Source organism: Arthrobotrys flagrans (assembly GCF_004000055.1).
Source record: "Arthrobotrys flagrans strain CBS H-5679 chromosome Unknown unitig_3, whole genome shotgun sequence".
In the NCBI taxonomy this organism is placed as follows: domain Eukaryota; kingdom Fungi; phylum Ascomycota; class Orbiliomycetes; order Orbiliales; family Orbiliaceae; genus Arthrobotrys; species Arthrobotrys flagrans.
This window is the reverse complement of record NW_027137547.1, coordinates 3,803,768-3,818,313: the sequence shown is the minus strand read 5'-3', so window position 1 is coordinate 3,818,313 and position 14,546 is coordinate 3,803,768. Positions and strand designations below refer to the sequence as shown.

The 14,546-nt window shown below is 46.1% G+C and overlaps 6 protein-coding genes across 6 annotated transcripts; 3 read left to right on the top strand and 3 right to left on the bottom strand.

The window, feature by feature from the left end:
* Nucleotides 1–15: 15 nt before the first annotated feature.
* DFL_002484 (uncharacterized protein) lies at nt 16–1,997 on the top strand (the record flags this gene model as incomplete). Its single annotated transcript, XM_067631277.1, has 6 exons — nt 16–115; nt 320–427; nt 500–515; nt 615–843; nt 943–1,728; nt 1,785–1,997. 6 exons carry the CDS (start codon nt 16–18, stop codon nt 1,995–1,997), a joined length of 1,452 nt encoding a protein of 483 aa, XP_067493839.1.
* A 209-nt stretch (nt 1,998–2,206) lies between these two features.
* DFL_002483 (uncharacterized protein) lies at nt 2,207–2,775 on the bottom strand (the record flags this gene model as incomplete). The annotated part of the gene is made up of 3 exons (XM_067631276.1): nt 2,207–2,306; nt 2,369–2,628; nt 2,698–2,775. 3 exons carry the CDS (start codon nt 2,773–2,775, stop codon nt 2,207–2,209), a joined length of 438 nt encoding a protein of 145 aa, XP_067493838.1.
* A 367-nt stretch (nt 2,776–3,142) lies between these two features.
* Nucleotides 3,143–4,159, top strand: DFL_002482 (uncharacterized protein; the record flags this gene model as incomplete). Its single annotated transcript, XM_067631275.1, has 4 exons — nt 3,143–3,230; nt 3,294–3,579; nt 3,688–3,840; nt 3,910–4,159. The coding sequence occupies 4 exons, from the start codon at nt 3,143–3,145 to the stop codon at nt 4,157–4,159; spliced, it is 777 nt and encodes a 258-aa protein (XP_067493837.1).
* A 478-nt stretch (nt 4,160–4,637) lies between these two features.
* Nucleotides 4,638–6,110, bottom strand: DFL_002481 (uncharacterized protein; the record flags this gene model as incomplete). The annotated part of the gene is made up of 3 exons (XM_067631274.1): nt 4,638–5,424; nt 5,508–5,706; nt 5,825–6,110. The coding sequence occupies 3 exons, from the start codon at nt 6,108–6,110 to the stop codon at nt 4,638–4,640; spliced, it is 1,272 nt and encodes a 423-aa protein (XP_067493836.1).
* Nucleotides 6,111–9,605: 3,495 nt separating this feature from the next.
* DFL_002480 (uncharacterized protein) lies at nt 9,606–10,929 on the top strand (the record flags this gene model as incomplete). The annotated part of the gene is made up of 5 exons (XM_067631273.1): nt 9,606–9,617; nt 9,833–10,212; nt 10,311–10,389; nt 10,464–10,837; nt 10,908–10,929. 5 exons carry the CDS (start codon nt 9,606–9,608, stop codon nt 10,927–10,929), a joined length of 867 nt encoding a protein of 288 aa, XP_067493835.1.
* Nucleotides 10,930–11,450: 521 nt separating this feature from the next.
* DFL_002479 (uncharacterized protein) lies at nt 11,451–14,489 on the bottom strand (the record flags this gene model as incomplete). The annotated part of the gene is made up of 4 exons (XM_067631271.1): nt 11,451–12,422; nt 12,477–13,622; nt 13,682–14,111; nt 14,206–14,489. 4 exons carry the CDS (start codon nt 14,487–14,489, stop codon nt 11,451–11,453), a joined length of 2,832 nt encoding a protein of 943 aa, XP_067493834.1.
* Nucleotides 14,490–14,546: the final 57 nt, after the last annotated feature.

The window sequence follows — 14,546 nt, the reverse complement described above, 5'->3', positions numbered from 1 at the left end:
TGTGACGACGAGAAGATGAATCGTCGCTATGACGCCGGGGGATGGGAGAGCGCGAACGAGACCGGTGACGATGATGGTGGTCCTTGTGGGAAGACATATTGTATTCAGTTGGTTGGTTAGTTGGTTGCTGATGATGATGGTGAAGATGATGTAGGGCAAGATGGAAGGAAGCGCGACAGAAATGACCACAACCTCAACACTTCAACACGTCTTCCAATGCATCTCCACTACACCCAACTTCTATCCTACCACTAGAACCGACCTTGCGATATCTTTGATCCTAGGCTCCTCAGGCCCTGATCCAAATCCATAACGACAGCAGAACGAGATATGTCAAGTGAGGGGCAGAACACTCCCGTGAGAAGACATTCGAAGAGGAACTCTGCCGACATGCGAGCACAAGGCGCCCCGAGGCGGATGACAACCGGTATCAACATCTCCAACCCGATGTTTCTATCCATATCTAGCCTAATCTTGGGCTAACATCTTGACTTCACAGGCCCGCTAGATCTCAAGTAAGCTCATTCAGGCTATCGTCATGATTATTTGCCTCATAAGGCCTATCGCGACATATGCGTGTCGAACCACGCTGATCCAATATACCATGATGCCAGCTTTGAGCTACCAACATCCCCTCCCGCCGAAGGGAAGCCGGTACAGGATGTCTCTGCTTCAGTATCCACAACTATGTCCGTGAATACATTTGCGACAGCACCGGAGGGGGTATCTTCGCCGGCATCAGCGACGTCAGTCCATACCATCAGTGGCCTCACAGCTGCCGAGCCCCCTCGAGACTATGCCTACCTCCTTGATCCTCTTATATTTCGGCACCTTCCAAATGTTGTCAGTACACCCGACTTTCTACCTCCATCCACCCCAATTCTCACCCAAGTATTCCATAGGTATGATCAAAAATATGCCAACAGTTATTTCAATATCTAGGAACGTAACCAGCTATCCCTCATCCCACTATCTTCCCATTTACACACCCTAGCAACCCACTGCTCCACCGCCCTCACATCTACTGCAGCCACGGATGCCCACAATATCTTCCCTCTTTGGACCATTCGGCTCATCTGCTTCTCTCTAATCTCCGCGCAAACTACCGCCTTCGCTGCCCAGGAAATCAAAGTCTTCGGCGATTTAACGTCGAACTTCTACCGCAACTCCGCCTTTGTACACGCTGTTCCCTGGGATCTTAGAGTTCTAGCTATAAGGCTACAAGCTCTAGGGTTTAATGATTGGCGAAGGTGTCTCGAGCATTTCTACATGTTGGCAAAGGAAGCAAGAAGCGAGGCTATCAAGCATCGACATTCACCCAAAGAATTCAAATTATGGCGTAACAGGCTTCTAGATCTTGGACTACGTGTGGCGGCAGCGTTGATCGAGATATCCGATCTTGATGGCGCTGAACGGCATTTAAAGAGTTTAATGGAGGAGAAAGATGAACTGGATGGTGATATTGGGTTTAGGCTTCGTGAAGCAGTATTATACATGCAGCTCGGACAACTTGATACAGCTAGGAAGTGTTATTCGGCGAATGGAGCTAGTGATGGGGAGGATGTGGATACCGTGGTCGAAGGGTTGAGGCTGATGGCGACGGATGACTATGAGGGTGCTGCGATTCTGTGGAAGAAACTAGTAGACGGGGAGAAGGAAGGAGAGCGGAGGACAGTTTATCTGATAAATATGGCTGTTGCGCTACTATACTTGAGACGAATGCCGGAGGTAAGTTATCGAACACGGCGATCCAAATGGGAGAAGAGGCTAATATGATCGATTAGGTGCAAGCCACAAGCAACTTTAGAATGCAATCAACAATGGATAGGCAACTGGCTTATAGCTACAAGTCGTTGGCGTTTAACATCGTGACCCTGCAGGGACTCTTGGATTTCGAGTATGAGCCATTGAATCTGGATATCAGACAGCAATTGGAGGTGCTGAATGATGAGATGGCAGGTGTGCTGAAGAAGAGGGAACAGGCTGCGCGGGCATGATAATCGATACCCACAGCTGAGCGTGGTTCATACGATCTTAAGTTACGATATGGGAGCAAACTCTGGTTCTTCATTACAATTTATGCATCTTACACTAGTGCTCTAGCTAAATACTTGAGTATCTTCGTGATCTACAACCTTTTTAGACAGGCGCGAGCGCAGTTATCTCTTACCCAGATAATTCGTATCTACGTCGGTTCAATGTCCCTCTACTGTGCAGGCAACGTCAAATAATAATCTCTCTGCCACAACATCCAAGTAAGCCCGGTCGAAGCAGCAATCAACGGGCCGGTGAGGCCCTCGCCGAGACTAAGATAGACACATTAGCAAGCATATCAAATCTAGCATCACGAGAAAAGATAGCAGCATACCTAGCAGTCCCAAACCACAACCACTCGCTAACGAAATGCCACCCAGCCAGGACAAAAGTACCAATGCAAATATCATAAACGGCACCATTAGAGATGTTATAGGCAGCATAGAATCGAACTAGAGCAGCAAGCATAGTCCATGTTCCGAATGTACGCGAGGAGAGGCCGTTGACTTCGAAGGGTTTGCCGGAGTAGACGCGTTTAGTGAATTTAAGAGTCGCATAGCATTGCATCGAATTGGCAACAGATACGACGGAGACCTGTTGGAACGATGTTAGTTCACGAAGGCTTATTCATAAGCAATAGGGGCCGTCTGGAGTATGCCGTACGAATAGGAGGAATTTGGGGAGATATCCGGGAGATATGGGGAAGGCGTTCCACCAGCTGATATCTTCGACGGCGTCCATTGTATCTGCAATAATATATTCTATTCCCACGTCTTCAATTCCAATTATTCCCCGTGGTGATGTTATTTATAATAGAACGCGTCGGTCAGTTGCAGCGTCCAAGCCGTTGAGATCCGAAGTTGAAGTTGCGAAGCTGAATAAGTTACAGCCAATGGCGGCCGCTTCGTCGTCTGTGTCTGTCTGTGCTACCAAGCTAATCCCGGTCGCCAAACGGGTTACGTATCCCTCTTCAGCATCATTCAACATCAACCCACCTCGAAACCCGCCATGATCTTATAACCAGCCTTCGACTTCACTGTCTGCTCCTCCGAAAGGCCAGAATCTCAATCGCCCGTCCTTTACGAGTCTGTATTCACAAACTACAACCATGGCGACAAGCTCTTCCGCCAACCAGAACCCGTACGACGATTACTTGGGTCCCCGTGCAGACCCCGACCTCATCGACCCAGATGACTGTATGCTCCCATACCCCTCACCTAAGGAAACACAGGACATAGATACTAACCTATGCCCTCTAGTGGATATTAACGACCTTGACGACCCTCTTGAGAATGAAGCCTCTGACCGACAACCCCTCACCGCAGCTGCGCGTAACGTCACAAATGCCGTCCCCGGCGAAGACCGTCGCGCACCAGTAGATACAATCGATGAGTCGGTTTGGGATACCCTATCTCGCGATCTTACGGCGATATGGGAAAAGATGAAACAGGTTCTTTGGCCAAAGTTCACGTGGAAGAAGTGGCCAGATGCGGATACGGTGTTGAATAGCAGCCAGGCCGATGAAATCCGGGATTGGGATTTATGGTATGACTTTTATAGATCCGACATCTGTTCCAGCTACTGCTGGATAAAAGGCGGCTTTCGGGACAAATAGGTTGGCCAAAGGTTGACTAACGGTTGATACAAATATAGGGGACCATTACTCTCCTCGCTTCTTCTTTCGCTGTTACTATCCATCGCCGCTTCAAATGAACAAACGACCAACGTCTTCTCTGGTGTCTTTGCAATCGTTTGGATCGGGGAGGCTATCGTTACACTGCAAATCCGTCTGCTCGGCGGAAATATGTACGCATCTCCCAGCAAACCTCTAGCTAATTTTTCCAGATACACTGTTAATCTAACTTCCCTAAACAGCTCCTTCTTCCAATCCATTTGTGTAATCGGCTACACCCTCTTCCCACTCGTCGGTGCCGCCCTACTCTCGGCCGTAAAGCTACACCCCATAATAAGAGTCCCGCTCTACGCCTTTTTCTTTCTATGGAGTCTGGCAGCGGGTGTAAGCATCCTAGGTGGCAGCGGAGTGGTAAGGAATCGGGTTGCGCTGGCAGTATTCCCGTTAGGATTGTTTTATTTCTTGTTGACCTGTCTTTGTTTAATCAGCTAGTTTTGAAGGCGGGGTTGGGGTTATAAGCGGCGAATACATAAGAGGTCAAGAACGGTTGTTGTATCTATGGATTGGAGGGTTAGTTAAAAGTGATGTTCGACTGGGGTGTCAGTGATGAAGGAGGGATTATCATTCAGTGTATTATATAGCGTTTTAAGGATTTTTTTGTTTCCAGCATGGAATTATTTGAAGAAAAGTTCTGCACGAAGGCTTAAGGTGTCGAAATGGCACCCTGAACGATTATATTGTCTTGAACTGGTCCCAAATGAACGTTGTGAACCCGGGAAGCATAATATGAAGCCGTACAAAAAGCAGCTTGCATACACTGCTATCACAATATAGATACAATCTTCCCAAGTACTCGCTATCTAGCACAAAATTAACTCCATACTCCATGATATCATCATGACCACAGACTTATACAAAAACTCATTATATATCCGTTTTCATAACCCAGCCTCTCACTTATTTCCAATAACTACTTCTTTTTTCCTGTATCCTCAATCTCTAAAAACGGCTGCTGCTGCTCATACGCCTCATACCTCTGCGGGGCAGCATACTGTCCAGGAGAAATATACTCCCCACCAACACCATGTCCATACCCTTGCTGATACGCAGGCGGAGGATGCTGTTCATACCCAGTATGCCCCGTATATTGTCCCGTATTTCCCCACTGAGCCTGCTGTTGTTGCGGCCAATACCCCTGATGATGTCCTCCCGGACTCGTTATTGGCGATAGCCCAATCGGTGTCCCCGCCTGTGCCAACGGCCGCTGATCTACTGGCGTATTGTGATAATGAATATGTAATTGCGATGTAGACACTGCGCCTCTACCGCTAATATATAACCAAAAATTCTTTCTAATTTCATCGTTTGTTTGGTCCTTTTTGGGGCGAAGACCACAGGTTAGACAGCGCGTCATTTGGCGGGGGAAGAGGCCGACCATTATGGTTGCTAGGACGCCGAGGGCGGCTACTATGATCCCTATTATGGCGCCGATGTCCAGTTGGCCTTTTTTATTATCTTTGTTATCATCTTTGTTATCGTTGTCGTTTTTGGAGTTTGGTGAATTTGTGGAGGTGGGGGTGCCTGTACTAATATCGGTGTATGTTATTTGAGCGTCGATGTTGACTATTGGGGTCACGAAGACGAATATTTGGGTTGCGGATGCTGCGCAGGACCAGGATTGGGGGCCGCCGGTGTCTTGTGGGTCTAGGGTATTGGTTTTGACGATGTATGTTGCGCATTTTGGTTTATTTCCAGTGCTGGGAGGTCATAAAAATACAGGCATTAATAATCTGTTTGGTCTATTTTCAATTAGTTATGAAGGGAAAACAATTGGGCATACCAAATCAGATATGAAGTAAATATCGAATTACAATCGATTGATATAGCTCCATTCGGGATACAGTAGTTATTGGCGTCATTCTCTTCGAAACATGTTCTTGGGGCGTTTACGCAACCCCGAGGATTGCAGCAGCCCCAGGCGGTGGAGAAAGGGCCGAGATATATGCAGCTGTAATCTTCGGGACAGTAGATTGGAGAGGCTAGACTTCGAGAATAGTAGATCTGGTTAGCCCTGGCACTGCGTCTTGATTAATCGAGATCAGAGCTTCATGCTTCAAAGCTTTAAAGAAAACAATGAAATTAGGTTATATATCCTACCTCCATCCCCATTCGCAAATGCGCAAAACCTATCATCAGAAGTCTGTACTGCCTGTCTACCAAATAATTTCTGCGGATTTATCGCAGGTGGAGCAGTGATTCGGGATGCATATGCATTATATCTATGAATTGGTGATTCCGATCTCGCGCTACTCAGCGTCCGTGTCGGAATCGGATTCGAATTTGAATTCTGCGTTCGAGGATGTTGAATATCGAAACGGGCGAGGTCAGCGACAACGAATGGGAGACCTAATGCCGCAGTAAACAATGTCTTTCTCCTGCACATATCTTTAGCTTCCTTGGCGCCTTAAATCCGAGTTGCAAGATATATTTTAGTTCTGGCACAGATATCGACTTCGTTAGTTAAGCCGTCGATGTCGATTAGCAGTCGGGATCTTTTTGCCAATCTCGGTGCGAACAGGAAAAAAGAGTTTGAGAAGATTTTAGGGGGGAGAAACACCCGCCCCCGTGCTTGTTCTAATCCTACGATATTTAAGCATATTAGTGGTTCAGTTTTAAGCCTCTTTTTTCAAACCTTTTTCCCTCCATCGGCCTGAGGTGGAAGGTTTCTACTAGGGTGTCTGTCTGTCGTTTTTCGGCTTGTGGAGTTGGACTCTTAGCTTTTTCCACTGCGGCTGAGGTGCAGACAGCGTTGAACAGGGACATGGTTTGGAGCTCTTGACAGCCTAACTACCTACTAGTTGGCTGATCAAACTGTTCCCTTGGGCGCACAAGTGCCCCGGGTACCGGATGTGGGATATATATAGTTTGGAGCAGGGTCTAAAGCTATGGATTTGAAATCCTGAGGCTGGATGGATTCATAGGCACACAATGCCCACACTTCGATGTTTGAATTCGCACTTGCTATGACTGTGGTAAATGTAATAAATAAAGCCGTGCGAGGCCGGCTTCACTATCAATATACTTTGATATTGCTAGATTTCTATTATGTCAATGCTAATTAAACCCGAAAGTTGAAGAGGAAGTTTGAGTTTCGTTCAGAAATAGGGTGGAATATGCGGGGACTGTTACTTGGTTTTTCTTGGAACCGAAGCTTATAATACCAAGACCTCGAGCACAGTTTTGAATTATTCTCTTCCGCAGGGTTAAAGAGCCTTTCAACATCAGTGAAACCGTGAAGTCATCTCCATCCTACCGTAATAAATTGATTATATCATAAACCATAAATTTATGAATCCATTTCTGTAAATGTATCCAGCAGCTGCGGCTTCTTAATAGACGTTTTGCTTTTTTTTCGAACGAGGCCAAATTCCGCAACATTTACAACGCAGAAACAAGGCTGCTAGCTGCTAAATTCCCGCGGGGTATACCAAAGATACCTTGGTCTACAGAAAAGTACGTAAAGTTTTAAACATTTTAGACGCAAGTTTCAATGCCATGAGCAGAGCGTAGGCTCAGGGGAATTTATATACTTAAGTAGGTTAATTGCTATGGGTCGATTCTCGAACTATAAAGGTATGAATGTTGCAGCCGCACAGGATTACCTAGCTCTGTCTGCCCTGGTTTGAATATAAAATTAACAGTCCCTAAGTCCCACTTTATTTACACCCTAGCAACTGGAGCGGTGTCCATATAGCTACTGTATTGAATAATAAGCGTTGGAGCCGTCAAAGGATCACTAAGCTTAACGGTCTTTATTTATGTATATTTATCTCCTAGTCTCAGTATATAAATTCTCATCCCCACCCTACCTAAACATGTATTTATCTTCCTACCTACCTTCTTACCTCCTACCTACCTAAATGCTAGACCTTTCTACCAACCTATTTAAGTAAGTACCTAGCTACCTACATATCGATTCGCCTAGTACTTACCTACCTACCTGCACGCACGCACCCAGCGCTCCGGAATATATGACTTATACTTTATTTCTTCTCGGAAAATATTCTCTAGGTCCAAGCCGATTATATCCAAGCCGATTATACCGTCGGGCAATCCGTCCTCCCGTCCTAGCCTCCATCCGAGCTACCTAGAAGGACGGGGAAGAAACCGGCCACTCCTATTTGGTTTGGCAAGGGTGGCCACAAAGTTGGTGGCCGGTACTGATGGTGATTGTGAAGTCGATATTGTCTATAGTCTGCTCAAACTCGATGTAGCGACTTACTGAAAGAAGAATAGGGCAGGAGAAATGACCTTGATCATAAGGGTTCCGATCTTGGGTGATAAAAACATCCCAGCTCCCTTTATCAACCTCCTGTTTGGAATCGAAATCCGGGTCGAGCTTCAACATGAAGCCAGCATCTTCATCAACCGACTTCATTCTGGCCATTGCATGTTTCCACTCATATAATCGAAAACGAAATTTGCAACTACGAGAATAACCTCTTGGGTCGTAAGTGTCCTAGAAAACGGCTAGAGAAGGGGCCTACGCGGCCGTGAAAAGAGAGATTATATATAATGTATGAAAATCCCAAACACCAAAGAAGCATATGCACTCAAATGAAATATCAGGATTGGCACTAATTTTTGGTCCCTTTTCATAGCTCTACGAATTTTTGTCGTATGTCCGGACTGGGGGGCAGGTTCCGGCCCTAGCGTTACCCGCGCCGATTTTGTGGCGAGGCTCAGAGACCCCCAAAGAAGTGTCCTCCTCCAAGATCCGCTTGACACATGCGGATCTTGCCTCAAGCCTTCGGACATCAAAAAGGTCCTTGATCCCCTTCAGATCAAGAGCCTTGCATCTAGAGTCCATAACATGGGCCTTAAAATGGCTTTTGACACCGCCGAGACCTTGGAATCACAAGGCAAAGGATCCGTCAAATTGCTACTACCAGCCCTATGTTTAATGACGGGGTTCGAGGCACATCCCAAGGACGAAAAAGTCCTTCGCCGCCATTTATAAGACGTGCGGCAAAGTCACTACCAGAGAATCCTCCGCCACCAGCCATTCACCAAGGCAATCACAAGAATAGTGAGTGAGGAGAAGGCAATCCCTAAAGCTAGTTAGGCAGCCAGGGAGGGCTATGTTATCAAAAGTTAGAAGACCAAAATGCACTGTGAGATGCCTGCGAAGGAAATTATTCGTCTAACTACTATTTTCATGGTATATACAGCGATGTAGATGTATCTGCTAGATCCAGAGCCGATCAATACTATACTAGGTTCTATACTACCGTACGCATTGCCTTGGTTTCAATCTCCAAATCTGTTAATTGATAAATGGAGGAATACTTCTATGAATTCATGATTTTATCTAAGTAATTAATGCTTACTGGTATACAAACGATTTGTAATATATAATATTTGAAATCTAAATTGTACATGTATCCAAATTCAGATAGCCTAAGTATTAGTTAGTTTTAAATACAATTAAATTTGCCGAATTTAATTGGAGGTATCAGGCCCTATGTCACCTGTAATGATCAATGTAACAAACCGTGCACTGGGGAATGCTGTCTATAGATCTGGTCTAAGACCCTCGAATTTAGCCTCGAGACCAACTTCGAAGTATGCCACCTGAACTGTGCATGTGCATGCACGATCTCATATCCCAGCACACAAAGTGCTAGTCACACCCAAACTAGATTACGGAATACCTGTCTAGGTTAAGTTTAAGCTTCTTTCCACACTGGCAAACTGCGGAACTGTTTCTTGCTACGAGACCCTCCCAGTCATTATCCAATACCAAAATATCCTGCTTCAACACATCCTACCTGAAGGTTTCCAAGACGAAACTTCGAACTGACCATTGATATAAAGCCGTTTAACGAAACTAGAACCAAGCATTGGAGTTTCACGAACAAGATCTCGAGTTTCAATCATGCCTTTAGCCGTAGGCCTATGCTCCCATCCAAAGCTTCCCAGTATCATACCTCGGCCTTCGGCCTTTCCCTTGAGTTTCAAATGCAACAATATCAACACGGTTGGCGTCTCCAGACCCAACTTCATGAATTTATAGCTTCTGTTCAAAATTAGATTATATATATTCAACTTGAATATCTAGATCTAGCAAAAGAGAAATAACTCTGACTTACACTTCACCCCTAGGCAGCCGGCCAATTCCGCGCCGTCGCCTCTCTAACCCGCAACCTCGAAACCTGCCGCAACATCGTCACCAAAACCGTCGCTGCCGGCGCCAAAATCCTATTCCTCCCCGAAGCTTCAGACTACATCCCTATCTCGGCCTCCGAATCTCTAAAACTTGTTAAACCGATTGAAACTAGCAAATTCGTCTTAGGACTTCAGGAGTCTGCGAAACAACATAAACTCCCCATATGTGTTGGAGTTCATGAACCTGCTGCTGGCGGGGAGAAGGTGAAGAATACGTGTATTTATATTGATGAGGAGGGGGTTGTTAGACAGAGGTATCAGAAGTTACATATGTTTGATGTGGAGTTAGGGAGTGGGGTTGTTTTGACGGAGAGTCGGTAAGTTATAATAGTTGATGCATCGACGAGAAGTTCGTCATAGATAGAGGTTCGTAAAGCTATGGTATACTTGCATGCTCATTGGACATGTCTCTTAGGAGTGTGGAGCCTGGTAAATCTATTACGCCGCCATTTGACACTCCAATTGGAAAACTCGGTATGTTGATATGTTACGATGTAAGTTTTAATTCCGCCAAATTACATTTCTTATCCACTGGGGTGTACTCATCCTCACCACCAATATATAACAGCTCCGATTCCCAGAAATCTCCCTCCAGCACCGCCGCCTAGGCGCCCAAATCATCTCATATCCCTCAGCATTTACCCTCCCCACCGGTAACGCGGGCCATTGGCATACCCTCCTCCGCGCTCGAGCAATAGAAACGCAATCATATGTTATCGCACCAGCATTAGTCGGCGTTAGCAATTCGAAGCGGAAATCGTACGGACATTCTATTATCGTAGATCCTTGGGGGAAGGTTTTGGGTGAGTGTAAGGGAGTTGATACCGAGAATGCAGAGGATCCCGGGGAAGATGCAGGTGGAGAGGAGGATATTTGTGTCGGGGAGATTGATTTGGGGGTTTTGGAGACGGTTAGGAAGGAGATGTTGTTGGTGAGGAGGACGTAAGTATTTGATCTTGGATTAATCCTTCTACATATATCGAGTAGCTTCGGTGCTAACTTTGGCATATAGGGATGTTTATGGAGAATTATAAGTTTAAAACATTTTCATGATCATGAAATAGAAAAAGGAAACTGCAATCCAATCGCGAGACTAGACCCTAGTGTAAAATGGACCTCATATAGAAACTAAAAATTGATACAAAGCCTAAAATTTAGTGCATCGTCGGCGGCTCGTTTAACTCCATTATTAATGCGGGCAATATCATCGGTATCAAGTTGAGTGAACATTTTGAATGTACCCGATAAAATTTTGGTAAATATACAGGAGCACTACCACTGATTACAAAACTATGCTTGTATAACAATTACCATCGCCTAAAATGGGATCACTAAATCAAGAGGGAGGGGGGAACTGCTAATGAATTCCTAAAGTGTGATACAAAGGTGGGATATCGTGGTACTTAACTCAAAGGCCGTTACAGGGCTACCAATAAAAAAATCAAGCTCATTTTTGTTTACCAAAGGGGAAGGAATGAACAAAGGAAAAGTAGATGCCTGTACGAAGAGAGAGAGAGAGAGAGAGAAGGGGAGGGTATGATAATATCGGGCACGCTTATCTCCAAGATTGAAGACCTGACCATGGGTCTTGTTGTCCTGGTTGCCTTTGACCTGGGGGAGGTTGTTGCTGCTGCGGTGGCGGTTGCTGCGGGTATCCTTGAGGAGGGTATTGTTGTGGGAAACTCTGCTGCCGGTTCATCGGTGGCGGTCCGGGTGGCGGTGGTGGGACGTATGCACCAGGATTATATGGCTGCTGTTGAGGTTGATACTGATTGTATGGTGGATAATTTTGCGCAGTTGAACCCCTTCTTACATACTGTCCGTTTGCATACTGCTGTTGCGGCTGCTGTTGCATCATAGGATACTGTTGCGGCTGGCCAACGGGCGAGAACTGCTGGCCATACACAGTCTGCGGCTGGGGTTGAGGTTGTATCGGTGGAAACCCTCCATACCGCGGGGTTTGAGGGGGCGATGCAACCGGGTGCTGTCCGACGGATATCGGCGAAGGCGAATGCTTTCCCTGATCCCCCACAGACATCTTTTCCATCAACTCACGGATTCTCTGCTGTTCCCTCTCAGCAGTTGCACTAGCACCTTTCTCTTTCTCGATCTTTGCGAGCAGATTTGCACCTTCCTGCCTTCGGTTGTTGACGAAGACATCCACATTCTTATCGAGACTGTCGACTGTATCTTTCATCTCACCGTAGAAACTCTTGGCCTTGTCTAGCCCGGACTGAATATCCAAAAATGCCCTGTATACTTTCTTGAAAGCCGACACCACGGCGGCTTTGTTCTTTGCTAACTTTTCGTATCTTGATTGCTCGGCACGAACACGCTTATCTTGAAGTAGTTCACCGTATGCTGCGGTCAAGTCTTTCATCAAAGATTGCTGTTTATGGGTGGCCTGCAGCAAACGATTCTGGTGTGGCCTGAATTTCTCGAGCTCCGAAGCAAATAATTGTCCTTCAATATTGCCCATTGCCTTTTTGTTGAGAATGAGAACATGGTTGATATCGTCATTATGGACCTATAATCTGTTAGTCCAACTATCTGTAATTGTGTTAAACATTAAAGACCATACCTTTTCCTTAAGATCTTTCAAAACCTGCATACGTTCTCGTTTAATCAGGTTCAGCTTTTTGAGTAATTCTTCGACTCTCTCAATCTGTGCCATGACGCTGATTTCGCCTGAATCATCAACGTCTAGCAAGCTCCCTTCTTGTGCCGGAGTACTCCGTTTATCAAGCCGATATCCGTTCTTGACCAATGCTTTCTGGAATAGGACGTCCACTTCCTCTTTTTCGCTGGCGACCCTCAGATCCTCAATGTCATCTGCATACTGTGTATACTGATTCAACAGAGCTGCATCACTTTCGCTAGCGGCATCGATTGCGTTCGAGAGGTTCTTGATATCTTCCCGTAGAGTCTGTGTCAGAACTAGAGATGGTTGCTGGACCCAATCGTCCATATACTTCGATCTCATCTTTTCACAAATAGCTTCTTCAGTGTCTAATGCCTTCGCACACTGCATCAAAACCTCCTCTATTCGCAATTTGTCGTCCTTGAGCTCGTCAAAGACGTTGACAAGAAGAGGCTCTGCGGCAATTTCATCCGCCCAAGCTCTGAACTCAGGATCCACCTCGAAGTTTTCCTCGAATCCGCCCTTCAACATTTTCAAGCTTCCAGGGAGCTTTAGGTAGTCTAAAGCGGCTGCTAGTTCTGAGTTGGCAATATCGCATTTTTCAGTCTCAGCGCGGATAAGTTTGGCCTTTTCCTCATCATACAACGAAGCTGACTCTGTCACAGACATTGGTACAATCTTTGAAAATATATCTGGGCCTATAATACGTTGGATATCTTGTCCAGCATACAATTCCTGCACCGGTATCGCTTTTGAAGCTGGGAGCTTGGAGATAGCCGCTAGTGAGGTCTCGCTGGGTATTGTATGGTGATAGATATAATCGTTATCCTTTTGGAATTCTGCCCTTTTCTCCTGAACCAGACTGAGATGTCGCTTCATCATATCGGCAAGCGTCGCGCCAGTTTCGGCAACCAGATTGGAATTAGATGGAACAGATGACGGTACTGCGCCAGCATTCTTGACAGCATCTCGTGCGAGACGTTCTGCGACGCCCATCCTAGCAAGCCCAATGCCGAATTGATTGGTGGTGTTTTCATGTAGAGCCTGATAATACTGAGCGATGGATCCCAGAAAGTTCATTTTCGCCTTACAAAACGCGTCAGCACCTTAAGAATAAAAGCCTTTGGCGAACTTTCCAATCATACCTGGACTACGCCCAACCAAATCTTCGCAAATATATCCTTTGCGGTATTTTCTGAACACCCTTCAGCAGCCTGGGAGTATAGGAATCCTGCTTGGGCCGCTAGCTTAGCTAGCATACCTGGCTTCTTCCCGTCACCGATCTGTTTCTCCAAAAACACTTCCTGCGCTTGAGCAAGCATGATATTGATGAGAGTTTTGACTGTATCTCTACTTAAATCGGACGATGGGGCGTGTAGGAAGTTCTCGTTGATGTAGGTGAACATCCCGGCCGATGCCTGGAACGAATGATAAGCAGTTTTAAGCCCTGCATCTTCCGAGCGATTTTGGTTGGCGGCATGACAGGATAGGACGGCAGAGATGTTGAAGATTATAGAGGCCTTTTCGTATGCGAGAGAGTACTGGGAGATTTGTTTGTGTGTGAATGCGTCGTACCTGATCCGAGTGTCAGTGTTTTGTTATAAGCTTTCTCGATCCGTTGTCTATATCAGGCCATCCGTATAAGCGCCAAAGGTACGGAGTATCATACCATGTAAATGAGATTTTAATATGGTTCTCGTCGACCGGAAACCGTAAATCTAGTAGTTCTAGCTGGCCGTAGTAGCGGTATAAAAGATCTCGTCCGGCAGCTGAATCTTTTCCTGCACCTCGCATGTCCTGACGTAGGCGGTTGAGTGTCGCACATTCTTCGTTGTACTTTTCGGGGTCGCCATAAGTTACTCGGATGTAGTTCTTAAGAGGGGTGACCCAGTCGATTTCCTGTGTAGTCTTCAAGGGACAGCTGATCATAGGAGCTTGGTGAAGTCCGGCCATGGCTGCAGTTGTCCTCCTGGGAGGTTGTTGAAGGATGGAGAAGTCGTCTGAGGGGGT